Below are 16,953 nucleotides of genomic sequence, written 5' to 3'. Positions count from 1 at the left end.
TATCCGCCTGGCAGTCAGGGGAGGGCAGGGACCCCCTCTGAGGGACAGTATCTGCCCCATTTCTCCTGTCCTGACAAGGTGCTGTGCCAAAGCTTCCCCCCGGAGTGGGTGCTGTCATGCCACAGAGGCCGTTTGGCTGGCAGAGGCTCCCAGGAGGGTGCTGGTGAGCTCCTGTGGCAGGTGGGGCTTCCTCATGTCCCTCTTTGCTGACCTGGCAGGAGGATGGCCCTGGTTCATCACCAGAAAATGGTTTTTTTGCCTCCACTAGCTGGAGGAGAGCATCCAGGCTGCCCTGTCATCCTTCATCTGGCACAGAATGGAGAACTTGGATGAGTTTGATGACGAGTATCCCTTCAGCATAACATTTTGCAAGCTGATTTCCTTAGAGGACTTTGAGGAGCAGTCTTTGTCCTACACTCAGCAATGCCTGCATGAACTGTTCTCAAACATGGAGCAGAACCCAAGGATCTGCGAAAGGGCTTTGAGAAGGCAGAAACAGATGGAGAAGGAAGAAGCTGGCTTGATATCTTATTTGAAGGTACTTGCAATGCCTTCCTACTGAAGCTCACTGGATCTTTGAGGGTATTAGGATAATAATGAGATGGGAGGGTGAATTGCTTTTTTTTTTTTTTTTTTTTTTTTTTTTAAAGAAAGCAGTGCCTGTCTCAGCTGGATACTCCATCTTAAGGCAGAATAAGTCCTAGTTTTGTACCAGTATTTGTTGCTTATTTTTCCTTGGGTGTCTGTGTACATGAATTTTCTGGATACCTTGAGCTCTTGAGGTCCTCCACAGAAATCCTGAGGATCCCGGATGCCCTGCCGTCATATTGCTAAGGTGAATAATTTCTAGGGCTGGAAGTACCAGATGAGGTCTCCTGACCTCACACACTAGTTTTGATTCTGAACTTATTGTCTGTGAGCAGTAAAGATCCTAAATAAATGTGAATGTTACTGAAATCCCTTTGTAGTGATAAATTATAAATCCCACTGTAGAGAAAAAAGTAAAATACCATCACTATCTAGAAGAAAGACTGTACTTTTAAACTATTTCATCCCAAGAAGGGAAGAAAGCTGGGGTGCCGTTGGAAGCATTTCAGAGGTTGGTGGTATAAGTTTTCCTTGTAGTAAGAACTCTCTAAATTTGAGGCAAGTAGTGTATCTACTCGTGGCATCCAGCATCTGGGGCATGCTGGCATTCCCTAGATAAGCTCAATGGATAAACGAAGACACCAATTCATTCTATATCTGTCTTAACTCTGTACAGATTTTTATAAGCCTGCGCTTATGCTTGGTCCCTTGATCATGCTCGTTTACATGCTGCTTTCACTGTGAAAGACCTAACTGTATATTTAAACAGCCTCCTGAGTGAGCCCCATACCTAGGGAATCTTCCCACGTAATGTGAAGCAGCAGGCTTTAGGCAGTGGTGGAGGCAGGGGGCTTGAAGGCGTTGCGCTATTGCAAAGTGGCTTTTTCGGGCTTTGAGGAACATTGTGGAAAGCAGAGTCTAAGAGCAAGCCAATATTGCTTGGACTGACTTACTGCCAGCTTATGGGGAGTACAAAGAGTATGTGAAGATCTTTTGCCATGCTGGTCTGTATTTCTGTACCAAGACCAGAAACAGTACCTGAAATACAAGGTATCTCTGTGCTCAGCAAGCATGGGAGCTCTGAAGCCCTAAAACACCACCACAGCCATCGGAGCTGGCGTGTGAGATGCTGGAGGGATGGTGGCTCTATGGGCTTATGTTGCACAAGTGTCTCAGTGTCTTATCTTCCTTTTCTGTATTGTTGTTTTCTAGGCCAAGATTTTCCAGGCTCTGCAGGGAGAGCTGAATTACTCTAACTATATGGGCATTGCAGAGCTGAAAGAGAAAGCGCTCCAGCTGAGACAAGACATGCAGAGAGCAAACAACTATGCTCATGGTAAGGACTGTGTTTCAGTTTCCGTTTGGGCCTGGAGACCAATACGAGACACTTGTACTGTTACTCTCCCTCTTAGGCTCAGCTTTTCTTCTTCTCTGCCACTGTCTAATTAGTGCAGAATGTGGTAATTGGGTATCTTTCCTTAGTGGGAAGGGAGAGGACAGGAAGCTGCACACAGAATTGCAGATACTGTCTGTATCTGGAACAGTGGTTTTAAACCCCAGCTGGCTTGACTCTGCCTTTCACATTTCTAAAGCAGTTTTGTTCCTGATCATTCAGGAAGGATCTCAGGGAGAACAGTGATACTGTTCATCTGCCATCTCTTTCATGCTCTTTCTCAGTAGACCTCAGAATACCTTGCAAAAAGGCATGGGCCACAGTGTTATGTCTATTACATTATGGAAAGCAGATGCAGAGAGACGAAGTGGATTTCTGAATGTCACAGTGTGACTTCTGGATTGATCAAAGGACTGAGAATTCACTCTGGTCTCATCCTTTCAAGCTTAGTGCCCTGTCCCCTGGGCAGCACTACCAAAGTTTTCCTCTTTGCTTTGAATCCGCTGTGCGCCTGTTGGCTATCCTGTTGCCTCTGGGGCTGGCTGCCCCAGAAAATGAGAGACAAAGAATATGCATCTTTTGGAGCAGAAGCATCTGTTAGAATAGATGGGGGAACACTTCTGAGTAATTAATATCCAGCATTTCAAAAGTACTTTTTACTGCCAGACTGTTCCAAAAGTAAGATACAGAAAACGACACATCCCGTGAAGGGTATTGCAAACCCTTACCATTTAGTAGAAAATATTATTTTGACTTTCTTTTCAGAGCGAGAACTTACTGCTGTTGAAGTCAGTATCAAAACTCCCTTAAGTTAGGAGAGGAGCTGAGGTCCCTATTTGATATTTGCTGTTCTGGCTCCAAGCTGAATGCCCCTTTTTTTTTGTTTCCAGGCCATATAGTGGGTATATATAAGCTTGTACAGAAGTTAGACAATGATTTCTATTCAGCACTGACTATTCCTGCCGTTTGGTGTTGCTGGGGGCAAGGCCTTTATGGAGCAATAAATCTGATCCTGTGTGGTTCATATGCCAGCTGTTGCAGAGCTGCTTTTCCCTGCTTCTCTTTCCTCTCTGCGGGTTGTTGAAGGTCCCTCTGCACCCCCTTGGCTGGCCCAGCTCCTGTGGTGTGTCTTTGGCCTGCAGCTCCTTGGACACCACCTCCCTAACCCTGATGTGAGGAACCATGCTGCTTATGCTGCGTGCACAACACCAAAAATCTCCTCTAGCCCGCTGAGCTGAAGTTTGGGAATAGCCAACCCTGCTAGATGCGGAGAAGTCTGTGATGTGCAGAAATCCTGCAAAAGTAGTCACTCTGCTCTGCTGGTCTCAAGTGAAATAACCAGCTGTTAAAGAGAGTGCCCCACAAACGCTGCTGTGTGTTGGGTTTGCATGGCTGGGCCTACTGGTGGGACATTAAGGCTCTTGCTGTTGGCGTAGGAATGGGGACCCATATATGTCTTTTAGGTTACCCTATTTTTTTGTGGAGAATGGTCCTTGGAAAGACAGAGGCAGTATGGAGACCTGAACAAGGCTCAGAATACTTTTTTTCGGGGTAATTTTGAGAGACCAGTGACTGTTCACTGAGGACCGGAACACAAAAGCTTTACCCAGCTGGTCTCTGACATTTTCAGTGACTTTCTGGACTGTGTTAGACTGCTCATGTCTACTAAAACATGCCTGGCAGAGCTTGCTCCCAGAGTCAGGCTCTGCTTTTCCACCTGGAGAGAAAAGAGCAGGTTCAGTACTGCTGTACAGAAATACGGTGTTTCTGCTGCAGCTGTTTGTACAGCAATTATTTGCAGTACAGAGGAGAACATGCAATTTATCCTTGCTTAATAGATGGGAGAAGTGTTTTTAAGATAACGTGAAGAGAACTGAATACAAGTGGAGAGTGTTACAAGTGAGGGAGCAGGGTGATAGTTTGCAATGGTGTGTACAAGGACAGGCCTTGAACCTGTCTCCCTGGGTGTGAGGGCTGGCTGAGCAAATGCTAAGATGCTCAGCTGGCTGTGGCCCACTGAGCTGAACTGCATACTGCTGTTTAGAAAGAACCTAAATGTTCAGTTGATTTAATTGCTCTGTCATGCTTCCTTACCTCCTTGAACTGCTGTTGTCTCTTGGCAGTGAGGATGAGGTGAACTTGTAGGCTATTTGTTCCCTGGTCCCTGTGCATTAGCCTGTGACGGTGGGGAAGGAGGGTAAAAGGCTGTTAAGAGGGGCTTCTGCTGCCTTCTTCCATACACCAAGCAGTAGCGTTGCTGTAGCGACTGGTAGGGCAACTGCTGCTGACTCCAGTTCTCCTGCATCCCAGTAAAAGGAGGGCAAGGCCTCCTCTGTCCATTATGTGTAGCTGTAAAGTGGTTGAGATGATTCATCTGCTAAATGTTGTATGCAAGCACTGTCTTGTTTTTCTAACTGCGAAGTAGTGGTATTGTGGGTTTGGGAACAGCCTAAAACTATTTAGTAGACTGCTTCAGCAGAGGGTTAAATGTAATAGGACCAGCTGGATGGTGAAAGGCCCTCTACCTGGTTCTGGTCACTGGAGGGGGCTGGTGGGGAGGAGTGGTTCAGCCCATACTTCAGTGAAATGCCCCTTCTGCCTTGCTGCTGCCAAATGCTTCTTGCCATGGGAACTATCAGTGTGAACTGCAGGAGCTCAGGGAAAGCACCAGAAAGGTGAGAGGTGTTCTGTAGTCTTTTTTAGAAGATACTACCCCAGATGAACTGTTTTAGTGCTGGATACAGTATTGTATGACCCTCTCTTTTATCTCCACTGCAGCTGCAAGTTTCTATAGGAGAAACATACTCACTTGCTTTGCAAGACATCTGATTTATCTTCCATTTTGCACTGCATCACTAAAACTTGTTTCCTGGATTTTTCTGAGTGGTTTTCATGAGCCATGAGCTCCGTGTTTCATCACCCCCTTTAAAACAAGCTTTCCTCTTTGATCAGCTCTTCACAGCACCAAACTTCCCTCTGACTGAAAAGGCCAATCACCGTAAATCTGTCAGAGCTTTAGGAATTGTCTTCAACCCATTTGGTGGTGTGCAACCCAGTAAATGGAGATTATTATTCCCCTTCATGCTAAGCTGTGAAAACACATCAAGAAGCATTTGCTTCTTGCCTCAGCTTCAGTGCTGTTCTCCCCAAGCAACAAAGGGACTCATCTTCGTGAGAAGGCAGCCTTACTCCCACTTGTGTGATAGCCTCTATTTCCTGAGGATGCTCCAGCTTTCCTTACCTGCAGGCAGCGGTTTATTGTAGATGTAGGAGGTGCACAGAGAGACGAGTCTCGCTGCAGCCATGGTTGGTTCTGTGCATGGACACAGGAAGCAACTGTTAAACCCAATTAAGTTCTGTCATGCCAAGTGCTAAACAGGGGAGGGTCATAATCTGATTTTTGTCATATGCCACGTGCTTGAGTGAGGAGCCAAGCCCTGCCGCCCTCCCAGCAGCAGCAGTTTGTGTCAGACTGTGAACTCTAGGGCACAGATTGACTTGCTGCAGATATTCAGTCTTTAGAATTAGAGTTCAGTTGGATTTTCTTGGCCCTTGCCAACCTGAAGATGTGGGATCACACTGGAAATCTGGATACAGCATGTGTCTAACTCTTTCTATACGTTTCTTTTTTTGCAAGAGTCTTCTGATAAAGGAATTGCAGAATGCCCCAGAAATCCTCTCTTATTAGCAAAAAGGCACCATTTCTGATTTGCATATGCTGAAGCTGTGTATGTTGTCTGGGTCTCAGCAAGGGCAAGCAGCATTTAGGCCATTCACTCAAAACTGCTCGCCTGTAGTGTGTAAAAGTCACGCTCTGTACTGTGAGGCCCTCTAAAGCAAAGTGCTTTTTCCTTTTTTTTTTTTTATTTTTCCGCTCTTGCTCTTCTCTTATTTTTAGCCTCAGTAAGCATTACCGCTTGCCCAATTGTACTGTCAGGGTGAGCAGGTATGAATTTCTCATTGTCCCTTTGTGTCCCCTGCATAATTTCCTGTATCTACAAGGACTTGAGTGCATAGGTGACAGAGCACTTAGCTGTGCAGCCCCTCTTGGGAACCCTTGCAATTAGAAAAGCTCACAGAACCGATACAATAGGAGGAAAAGGATTAATGGGCTCCTTTGAGCATCATCCACCTCTTCTTTTTTTTTTTTTTTTTTCTTCTTTCTCCAGCCAAACAGATCAAAGCTGTTTAACATGTACCAGAATTTCCTGTCCCTGCAGAAAAGCAAGCATCAACCCGGAGGAATCTGGCATCTGAAAGATATTTTCACAGTATCTATCAGTGATGAAAATGGCCAGACCAGTAGGACTGGAGACACAAAGTCCTCTATCGTAAATACACTCTCTCACTGCTATTATCTTGTCTGTAATCTAAAAACACAACTGCTAAGGCCAAGTTAATTGAGATCTAAAAAGCCTTGCACTGAGACACCATAAAGGATGTCTGGGTGTAGTAATAAGAAACTCTGACTCCAGGCATTTAGCTGAGACCCTTCTCATTCCTTTCCCATTGACTCTACAGACAGCCTAGAACTGCTGCTTTCAGTTGCTGTTTACCTGGGGCTGCCCCAGGACAGGTTATGTGAGATGAAAACTCCATCTGTCCTGCCCAAGCCCCAGGTTTTGAATGAACAGACTGAGGAAACCAGTAAGTTGGCACTGGTTTGAAATACTTTTTTTCTTTCCCTCCTCACAGCTGCAAAGACTGGGAAAGGGCGACATCCAAGGCAGTCACGAGGGGAGAAGCACACTCTAGAAGGTGGATTTAGTGGCCTTTGCTCCAGTGTCACTGAACCTCCCAAGTTCACCATGCCCAGGGTCTTCGGTCCTTTTCCAGAAGGTGTGAATAAGCAGGTTTGTCGGGAGAAGCAATCCGACTGTCAGATGTGGGAAGCTGCACAGCCATCAGGCACAAGTCCTCTGGGCTGTCTGCAGCCTGTGCTGCCCTCGCTGCAGCACAGTATGTGAAGTATTTCTCTCAGGCTGCAGGATTGATACAAAGTTTGCTCCGAGAATTTGCCCAGAAGCAAAGACAAGATTTGCCAAATAGGAAGTAACTTTTATTTGCTTTGGGGAACTCCAATCCCGCTTTGAGAGGAGCAGCAGAAAAATACATTGTAAGGCACTCTCAGCTCCTCTATCCAAACCTCGGGAGCTTGTCCTAGTAGGAACAGCTGTAAGAAATGTAAGCTGTTGATTCAGCTAATTTCATGATAAAAAAGCTCTCCTTGTGCTGTTGTCTGATGTGTACTTTTGCCACCCACAGGTGGACAGAGCTGCAACTTCAAGCCCTCATCTAAAATACTGGTGGACTGGTCTAACAACAGTGAGACAGAAAAGGTAGGAGAGGATTGAATCATGTGGACGGTAAGGCTGGCTTAAAGCGGACAAGGTAGATGATAGACAGGATCTGTGTGTTTCCTTCCTAGTGATGGGGGAAGAGAACACTGCTCAGGATCTGTACCACTCTTTTTCTCTTAGTTTCAGCCAGTAACACAAAGGTTATGATCCTTTTATTTAGTCTTTTAGCAACAATATTTTGCCCCATTTTAAAACCCTTCTCCCTTGCAAATTCTGCATAGGCTGAGAGAATAAACCTGAACACTAGGCCAGTTCTTTCACTGAGTTTGTTGTTTTCCCACAGCATGGCTAATTTCTATCCTACAGTGCTCAACCCTGGAGGTTTTTATAACTCCCTCCAGGCTGGTAACTACAGTAAGCTGAGAAACACGAACTTCTCAGGATAGGTCTTTGCTAGCTACCTGCAATGACATAGTTATCTTCTGATATCTGTTAACTCTCTGCATTGCATCTTCGCACACAAATAGTCTCCAAGGAGTGACAGGGGAAGGTGTCAGTCAGCATTGGAGTGATGCAGATCTGGCTTTTGGTGTAGAAACTTCAGACTTTCTCTGTCATTTCTCAGTTGAGTGAACTTTCTTCTCAGTGGTGACTTGGGGAGCAAATTAAGAGGGGAAGTGCTCTGATCCTGCGCTAAAATAAGTAAATTTTAGTAGTGCTGGCTCAGCTAGCAGAAAAAAAAAAAAAAGGAATTCCTCTTTCTCACTGTCATATACTTGTTGTATATATGCTCATTAACATACAGTAATAAACCATGCACAGAAAATTTTCTGTAAATGTTCATTTACTGTAAGTCATTGTCCTAGTGACTTAAAAGTATATAGTGTAATCAGTGAAGGGTCAGGGTAACATGACTCATTTATCAGTGACACTGAAGAGACACCCTGACTACTCTCCCCCAGGTTCAGCTGCTGAGTTGGAGAAGAGGCAGGGATAGATGGAGGTTTAGTTACCTGTCACATTGCTAATGCAAAGTCCTCACTGGAATTGTTCTCTTGTTTTAGACCTCTTGGCAATCCTCCCACAACTTCTCAAAATGAGAATGCCACCTCTACTGGCATTAAATCTGTAGCCTCTGTTTTTAACAGACCTATGTCATGAAATTGTCAACGTGGTGCAGAAGATGACACGGATAGTGAGAAACCCAGCCTCAGTTCCTCTGCTAAGGAGGCATAAATGGAAAAACCTATGCAAATAAAAGCTCTGTGCAAGCTCCCTGGCTGCATGTGGAGACTGCTGTGTCTTAGCAATGATTTCGGCAAAAGCTTTGGTTAGCAGGGCAGCTGTACTATGCTACAGATGGAGTGACATCTATGAGCTTTCTTCACCACCAAACAGCAGATACTTAACTCCCTGGAAAGTGGGATCTCCATTAAATGAGAGCAGAATGCAGGTACGGGTCCTGAACTTACCTCACTTGGCTTCAAGGTGAAGCCGTCTCTCCTCTGACCTATAACAGTCAAATCTTCAAGTATGTTAAGTAATCTTAAATCCCTCTACCTTCTGCAGAAATTGGGTGCCTAAGTATCCCTTAGATTCTGTACTTTGCTTGCTCCTGCCTAGCATGGATTTGAATCAACAACAAAGCCAAAAAGAACTTTGCATCACGTGGTCAGTTGTCCTTGCTTTGCTGCTTGACCTTTTAGCAGATGAGTGGCATCCTCGCTTCCAACTGCTTGTTACAGTCCTTGCCAGAATATCAGCACGGGATATGTTACGTGGAGAGTAGGACTGGGGCATGTGGAAGACCCCAACAATTCATCTCCCTCATAGCCAGAAGGGGAGCAGTAGATTGATGCAGAAGGTTGGGTGAAAAATTTAGTGTTCTAGTCTGGACAAGATTCTGTCTTTTACTCCATAAATGGTTTAATATGGTTTATGTTACCACCCTAAGGATCAACAAAAAAAATTGTTATCCAGTAGTGATGGATCTCCTGCTAGGAGTGTGGAAAATTACATCTATTAATAGCTTGAGATTACCTCCTGAGGGAGACCTATTGTACAGATTTAATTGTATTTCTCTCTTAATTCATCAGCTGTTAGTAATTACATCCTGCATTTTTGCAATGGAAAAATTAATCTAAAGTGGCTATTGATACTGTACTTAAATAAATCATAGGACGGAGAGGAAATTACAATGCAAATAGTATCAATCTTGTAAACAATTTTAATTCACTACTTAGCTATTCATTAATTAAATAACATCTTCAAAAAATGCATTCTGGAAAATGTAGCAGCCACACTGAAAGCGGTGCTGATCAGATTAGTTTAAAGGAACTCTTCTGGCATCTCAACATTATATAATTTTTAAAGGGTTCAGATAGTAAGCAGTTTAGCATATCAACTGACAGTTGAGAGAAATGCCGAGTTCCCCCCCCTTGCTGGAAGATGTCAGCCTTATAGTCTGTGCTTTCAAATAATCTCTTACAAGAGCAGTATTCTTGTTCAGCTTCTATTTTGAACCTTTTTTTTTTTTTAAATGACAACTGCAATTCCTCTTGCCTCTGTCCTCTGCACACTCCACAGTTGCCCACTAGTGGTATTGGATCCTACAGCAGATACTGTGGTTTTTCACATCGCCCTCCTGTGCTATAGCCTCAAGTTACTCGGTCAAAATCCCTGTCCCTCATTCTTCTCTGGGGACAATTATAAGACAGGTATTTTGTTCTCAGATACGGTAGTCTGATTATCCTGTCCCAGTGAATGAAAAGGCACTGCTTACAGTGGCAAGGTAAGGCAGAAAAGTACTTTCTTCATCATCATCCTGTTTCCTGGTAAATGGAGATGGTTTCAATGGAGAAAACTGGTCAGGCTGACATGTGCAAGGCTTGCTGCCCTCTCCTGGTGTCATCAGGGGCCATGCATTGGATCTCACAGCTGCCACTTAGAGGTTTCCCATTTTGAGAGGATGAGTCCCACAGGAGTGGAGGGAAGAAGCTGTTTTATAGATGGAATTGATTATTTTAAACAGCAGCGTTCCGATTAGGATTAGTTGGATCAATTCAACAAGGCACAGCTTTTGAATTGTCAGTTGTGAAGACAACAGCGTTGATCAGATTCTCTGAGTCTGCGGGTGATCCCCTGTAGTTTTCTGGTTGTGACCAATGGATTGGAACTCAACACTGCCAAGTCTTCTGGCTACTCTTGCCCCATTTTCTGTGAGCGTTAACACTTAGTATGCTTCTTGTTTATGATCATGGGAAACAGTATCATGGCCCATCAGAGCATACCAGTTAACAGATGAAAATTTACAGCCACGGTTTGGTGCACATTGTGGAAACATATTTTTAGTCCGCACATCTCAGTCTCAGCATTTGATGGGAACCCAGCTTCTTACCCTGTGAGGTGACTGACCAGGGAAGGTACTCACCTTCTAGAAATAATTTTATTCCTGATAGCTACTGAAGCTCAGCTTGTTGGGCCATGTGCAACAATCAAAGGCAGCAGCTCTCCACAGCGGGAATTCAGTTTTAAGGACGCAAAGTGATCTAATCTTGTGGGCCCAATGTTAAGGATCGCAATTGGCAGCTGCTTCTCCTGGGCAGCAAGCGCAAACCTGTAACCAGAGTATACCTGCAGGAATACCAGAAGACAAAACTACTGGCAGCTTAGGTGAAAGAAGAGCTATAGAAAGGAGTAAGGAAAGTACAATAGTTGCTGTTGGCAGTGGGAAAAGGGGCTGTATGTACATGCTGTGTTAGGCAACTGCACTTAATTTGGGTAGAAAATTTCTTCATTCGGGAATGCACAGAAAAGAACAGCTTTTAACCTCTGTCAGTGAAGGATTTGCAGTTTCACAGAAACTGATACTGCATAGTGCACTGAAGGGAAATGCCCCTGTGTTTCAGTAAATCTCTGCAGAGTTTTTGTTAGTTATCATAGGTACTTAAATGCTTCTACTTTGATGGTTCTCACATGGCCTAGCTTAGGTAGTACAAGAATGAACCTAAGGCATTTCAATCATTCCTGTACAAAGGATTATAAGCTTAAGAATTGCAAGCTCAAGGAATTTATCTCCAGTATCCTGAAGCCAAGAGAATCACAATCAGGCAGCCTTGGTTTTATCTTGTTCTGGGAGGCGTTAGGGTAGGGTTTTTTAATATAATAGAACTTGTTCCTGGAAAAAAAATTATCTTCTAGAAACTCTATTCCAAAAGCTTCCATGGGTTAAACAACAGGAGTTTCTACCTTAACTTCTAGATAAGAGGCTAATGGAGAAAACACATTGTGATAAAAGGTCAATCCTAAGCAGCAAGCAGATATATTTGTGCTCTCTTATTGAGATTTTAATCAGGAATTAGAGGTCCTAAAATCTGGTATGTGTGCCATGAGGCTCAGAATACTGACAGAAGCTAAAAAATTCAAGCAAAAAAATGGGTGGTGATCTCTGCAGGATTGAATTGTATTGGGTATCTTGGCTTCATGGGCAATTGTGAACCTACAATGTACTGATGGAGGAGGTAGCAGAGAGAGGTCTGAATGGAGTTAGTTATGGCAGCACGAAGTAGGCTGGCAACAGAGTGACAGGGAAGCCCAAACAGCCCAACCACGAAGCCAGATTCCAACCACAGTCAAAATAAAATACAAAGAAGCTCTGGAGAGACTGTTCTGATCTAGAAGGAATTAGTAGTCCTAAATTGTGGGATCAAGGATTGTTGCAGGCAGAGTAGCGCAGAAATAGGAATGCAGTGTGGGAGGAAGACCTACTTACCTGCATAGAGGATCCTGCCACCAGCATGGAGTCTGATTCTGCCAAGCGTTGGTGCACAAAATCCACTTTTTCCCGGCTCACGGTGTCTCCAAAGAATGTCACATCGGGCTTCAAGATTCCATTACATTTACGGCAGGCTGGGACTTGGAAATTACGCACCTGCTCATCTGTCAGGAAGACATCCCCATCTGGAGCCACACCGAATGCTTCAGCTTTCCAGGTAGGATTCAGAGCTTCAAAGTGCTCCTGAAGCTCAGAGCGTGAGATTTGGTCTCCACAGGCCAGGCAGAAAACCCTGAAATTCAGAGCAAAGTCTTAATGGAGAGTTTAATGTCAGCTGAAGATCTGGAGTCTGTAACTTGTTCCCTAGAAGGCCTGGAAGGTCTGTTGTCTGTAAATGTTCCACATTTTTTTTTTTTTTACCAAATAGTACAGGTTAAGGAGCTGTGTTCTACCTCCAGTTGTTACTTTGTAGGCATAATCTTGAGGAGGCGCTTTGAACCCTACCGTGCATCCTCTCTCCCAGTTCAGGCTGTGGTTTTTCATCTGGAAACTTTGGGTGATCACAGCCAGACTGTGGTGGCCCCTCTCCAGTCCACTCATCCTGTGCATTTCTGGCACTATCTGTTCTGGATAGCCCTGGATAATCCTTGCATCCTCAGGATCCCCTTGTCCTCTTCACGAAGAGGACATCTGCTGTAGCAACGAAAGGGGAAATTCTGACTGATGCAGGGTCCAAGGGAAACTATCCAAATAATGCTCAAAACCAATGGCATGGTGTTTGTGTTTCTTAAACACTATGCTGTGAACAGCACTGTTTTGTGATCTTTTTCTCCACCCCAGCCCAACAACCCCTTTGAGCATGTTGTCTCCAAGAACATAGCATTGACATTTTGCCTCCTTTCTCAGCAGCTAACATGGCACCTGCTTGTCAGTCACCCTGAACGAGAGACCAGAGGATTAACCATCCTCCCTCTGCTGACACAGTACCTGTGCGTGCAGCCGTGCAATTCTGTTATGCGCTGGCTCCCAGCTTTGGTGTGAAGGGCATCCACGTTCTGGGTCACCAGCCAGTGCAACTTCCCCACCTTCTCCCAGTCTCTTAGTACCAGGTGTGCTCTGTTTGGCTGATGGGAGGAGAACTGGGGCCAGCCCACAAAGTTCCTTGCCCAGTACCGCTGTCGGGCACTGGCACTACGAACAAACTCAGCGTGTTGGATGGGACGCCTGTCTGTCCTGGCGTAGAGCCCAACACCTTCAGAGCGGTAGTCTGGGATCCCTGATTCGGTTGAGATTCCAGCTCCAGTCATTACAAACAGCCTCTTGGAGTTAGAAACAAAGCGCTGCAGCTCCTCTACTTCCACAGGATCTGGGGGAAGACAGGCTGGCACGAAATCCAAGTTTGGAGAGGTCCTGGATACAGAATGGGATCTGCAATGATGGAATCTGATGGCTCTGCAAACTCCTGACAACTTCCTGGCAGAGAACATGTTCAGCTAAAAGCCAAGAACAGAACACAGCAGGTAAAAGAAAGCAAAGAGCATGTCCTTAATTCCGTTTTCTTGGGTTTCTCTGGAAAATGATGCTATATAGATTCTTTGCTCTTTTTCTTGTCAGTAAAGAAACACAAACTATTTTGGAAATAAAGCCCACTGTCCAAGGACAGCATTTGTATGTCCCTTTCACAGAGGGCAACACTGACGTCCGCCTAAGCTGCAAGGACAAAGTTAGTCCCCCTGACTTACAGGATTCCTGCTCCCCTATGCTGGTGTGAAGGACGGCTACCCAAGAGGACTTCTAAAGAGCCCAGAAAGACCTGAGCAGGCAAAGTTTTCCCCAGGTATATGCAGCAGGGCAGAGAAGAAATGGCAGGGAGGCCAAGCACCTCACCCCAGAGCTGCTGTCCAGCTGGTGTGTCTGGTTCCTCCCCAGAACAGACCCTGGCTCTGCTTTAACATTCTGCCTGCTACAAATCACTCCTTTCTATTTACCCCATCCTTTGCATGTGTTGTGGGAAGGGAGAGAAAAACAACCTTGAAATGTTGCTCTTTCAGGACAAAGGCCTTGACTAGAGTTACTCCTGGGGTTTTTTTTTGTTGTGGTTTTTGATTTTTTTTTTTTAATATACAGGCCTTGAAATGGGACTGAAGATGATTAGGACACTACCTAAATGCCTCTGGCACCTCCTCTTTTGTGGGTGCCACCTCCCTAAAGTTAGTGCAGAGGTGGAGGGGTACTGCTTTGCTTCTCTAGCAGGAACAGGAGGCTTTGCTGTGAGATCACCTACATGTGTAGGTGGCAGAAACAACTGCCTGGCAGGTAGGAACAGGAGGGATATCCTGCTTTAAGGGGGGAATGGCATGCCCTGTTGGGCACAGGCAGGAAGGCTTTGGTGACAAGTAGCCTGGAATTCTGTGCAGGACCTGTTGTGACAGGAGTGGATTGGTTTGGACCTTGATTTTGTTTGGTCTTTTTATCAGCCTGTAGTTCTCCTTTTTCCATTTCACTATTTATAACTATTTTTTCTGGGCCTCTCTGTGGTTTTGCATACAAAATACCAAAAATTTTGAAAGAAACAGTACTGAGAATGGACTGTCTGGAGCAGATCCCTTTCAGGTGTTACAGGCAGTGGTTTGAGGGAGGACTCTCTGCAGCTTGTTAGCTGTCAGACGGTTAAAGCACGTGGGCAGTTTCATAAATGTTTTCATAAAAGTTTCATACACTTGCAGTGCCTGTGAGATCTGTGTCAGCTCTGAGACAGTCACAGGTATTCAGGTCTGAGCTGACTTGTCTGAAAGGCTGGCACCTGAGTACTTTTGATGACCTGTGATTCAGTGCCTGGATGGTTTTTAGACTCCTGCTGTGTCTAAGTTGCTTTGCCTCAAGACCCTGGTCCCCCTCGAGTATCAGTTCTTACAGTAAATGGAGCAATATTTAAACACATTTAAAGTTTGCGTGTTCAGCTGTGAGTATCATGATACTAAATTGATGCTAGTGGCAGAGTAGGTTTGTCTCAGTTAATCACCAGTTCTCAAGGCTTTGTGTCGTCATCAGTTGAATTACAGGGAAGACTGGACTTCCTCCATAGTCTGAATTACTTTTAAATCTAAGCAGTGGATTCTGTTCGCAATGATTTTTGCCTTGTTTTGATGTTTAGCAGGAGCTGTGTTGCGCATTCCCTCTGAAGAGGTTTAATTTTCCATATGAATTAATTAAAAGGTACAAAGTCTCCCAATAAACCGTAATTTCCTGTGAGAATAACTTCTGTCATGATGCTCCCCAAAGGCAGTTAAGCCAGTTTGACAGTATTTAAATGGATTTAACTGATGACAGTTCTCCATTCCTGTCCCTTATCATCAAAAGATCTCTCAGAAGGAAATGTTCAGAGGGGGAATGAAATGGGGATATAATGTGGGTTGGCCCACAAGAGAGAGAAGGCAGTGGTAGCCCAGCAGCGAAAATAACAGATACATTTGAGAGCTGCTGCGAAGCCTAGAAGCAGGACAGTTCAGGAGAGAAACTTACAAAGGACAGAATGCTTCCTGTGAAATGCAAAGCTGCTTTTAAAATGGAAGTGCTCAGATTAGAAAATAACCGCTATATGCGGTAAGTGAAGCCCTGTAAACGTACCCACCGAGATCTGAGGCTAGCGCTTGTTTTTAACACGCATCCAAGGTGCCCGGCAGAAAGGGATCAGACAAGTTCAAGGCAGAAGAGGTTTCTACAGATAGTTACAGGCCAGAAATTCGGAGGGACAACCACATCAGCCGAGTCTCTTCGCTGCAATACTGACGTGGGCGGGGGGGGTAACAGCCGAACCGACCACAGCTAACAGAATAAGAGTGATATGGGGAAGAATGCCTGAAAACTCACCTTTCATAATGCTGCCGTGCCCGACTGCGGAAGGACAGGGCTGGCCTGCCGGAAGAGGAGTTTTCTGGGAAATGTAGTTCATAAAGAAACTAAGCCCTAAGCACAAAGACTACAGTTCCCGTGCTTCAAAGAAGAAAAAAAAAATCCCGGGTTCCTGACCCCTGATAAAGTGAGACTGAGAACACTAAGAGCTTCCTTCATAGCTGTGCTCAAGAATAAAATCAGATTTGATTTGACACAAATGCAAGTAGTAGCTTTGATAAAAACCACCGTAGGTGCTTGTCCGCATAAAAACATGCATTTTGTGTTCACTGATACTGACAGGTTTTAGCCTTAAAATGTGACTAATGGAAGAAAAAATCCTCTGAGGGCTGGTAAAGACACCTCTTCTAGCCCAGGAATTCCCCGAGATGTAAATTGTTGGAGGCTATGGGAGTACGCTGGGCTGATACGTTTGTGCTGTTCTGACACTCTTCCTCTGGTACCTACACTTGGTCCCAGGAGAGATGGACTGGTCTGGCAGTCCTGATGTTCATAGCTAAGCTCATAAGGATGACAGGAAAAAGGTTTGGGAGAAAAATGTGGGAAGGGCAGGTGGCAATGAGGATGGACAAATAATGAAAATCTGGTCCATTGTGCTGCAGTTAGTGTGGCTGGACAAAACCCAAGGGGTCAGCACAGGACAAGTGATCTCTGGATGACAAATGAGAGGGCCGTTGTTCCTTTGACCTGGTGGGACCTCTCCCAGGGCACAGTCAGACACCTGCAGCCATTTCAGGATTAAATTCTTTGCCACCAAAGGGCTTGTACCAGTCGTGCAGTTCACCAGCTCCTTCTGGGGCTCAGTCTATCGTTCGCCTTCCCATTATGGCTGTGCTGGTGGTGGGTTTCTGCGGGCTCCATGAGCTGACTGAACCCTGACAGCTGGTGGGGGGAACAGGGCGTGCTGGGGTGGGGGGACACCTCTCTGCGGGAATGAGCTGGTGGATCAGCGCAACCCGTCTTTGCAGAACTCCACCAATTACTCC

General features: G+C 45.2%; 1 protein-coding gene across 1 annotated transcript; it reads right to left on the bottom strand.

Moving 5' to 3' along the window:
* Positions 1-10,749: 10,749 nt before the first annotated feature.
* Positions 10,750-15,970, bottom strand: SIRT4 (sirtuin 4; the record flags this gene model as incomplete). The annotated part of the gene is made up of 4 exons (XM_010081290.1): positions 10,750-10,914; positions 12,053-12,347; positions 13,043-13,465; positions 15,926-15,970. Coding segments are annotated over 4 exons (928 nt in total), but the record flags the coding sequence as incomplete, so codon positions are not given.
* Positions 15,971-16,953: the final 983 nt, after the last annotated feature.

Source organism: Pterocles gutturalis, unplaced genomic scaffold (genome assembly GCF_000699245.1).
Source record: "Pterocles gutturalis isolate BGI_N339 unplaced genomic scaffold, ASM69924v1 scaffold16909, whole genome shotgun sequence".
Taxonomy (NCBI): domain Eukaryota; kingdom Metazoa; phylum Chordata; class Aves; order Pterocliformes; family Pteroclidae; genus Pterocles; species Pterocles gutturalis.
Note: the sequence above shows the minus strand (reverse complement) of the source record. Positions and strands in the feature narration are given on the sequence as shown.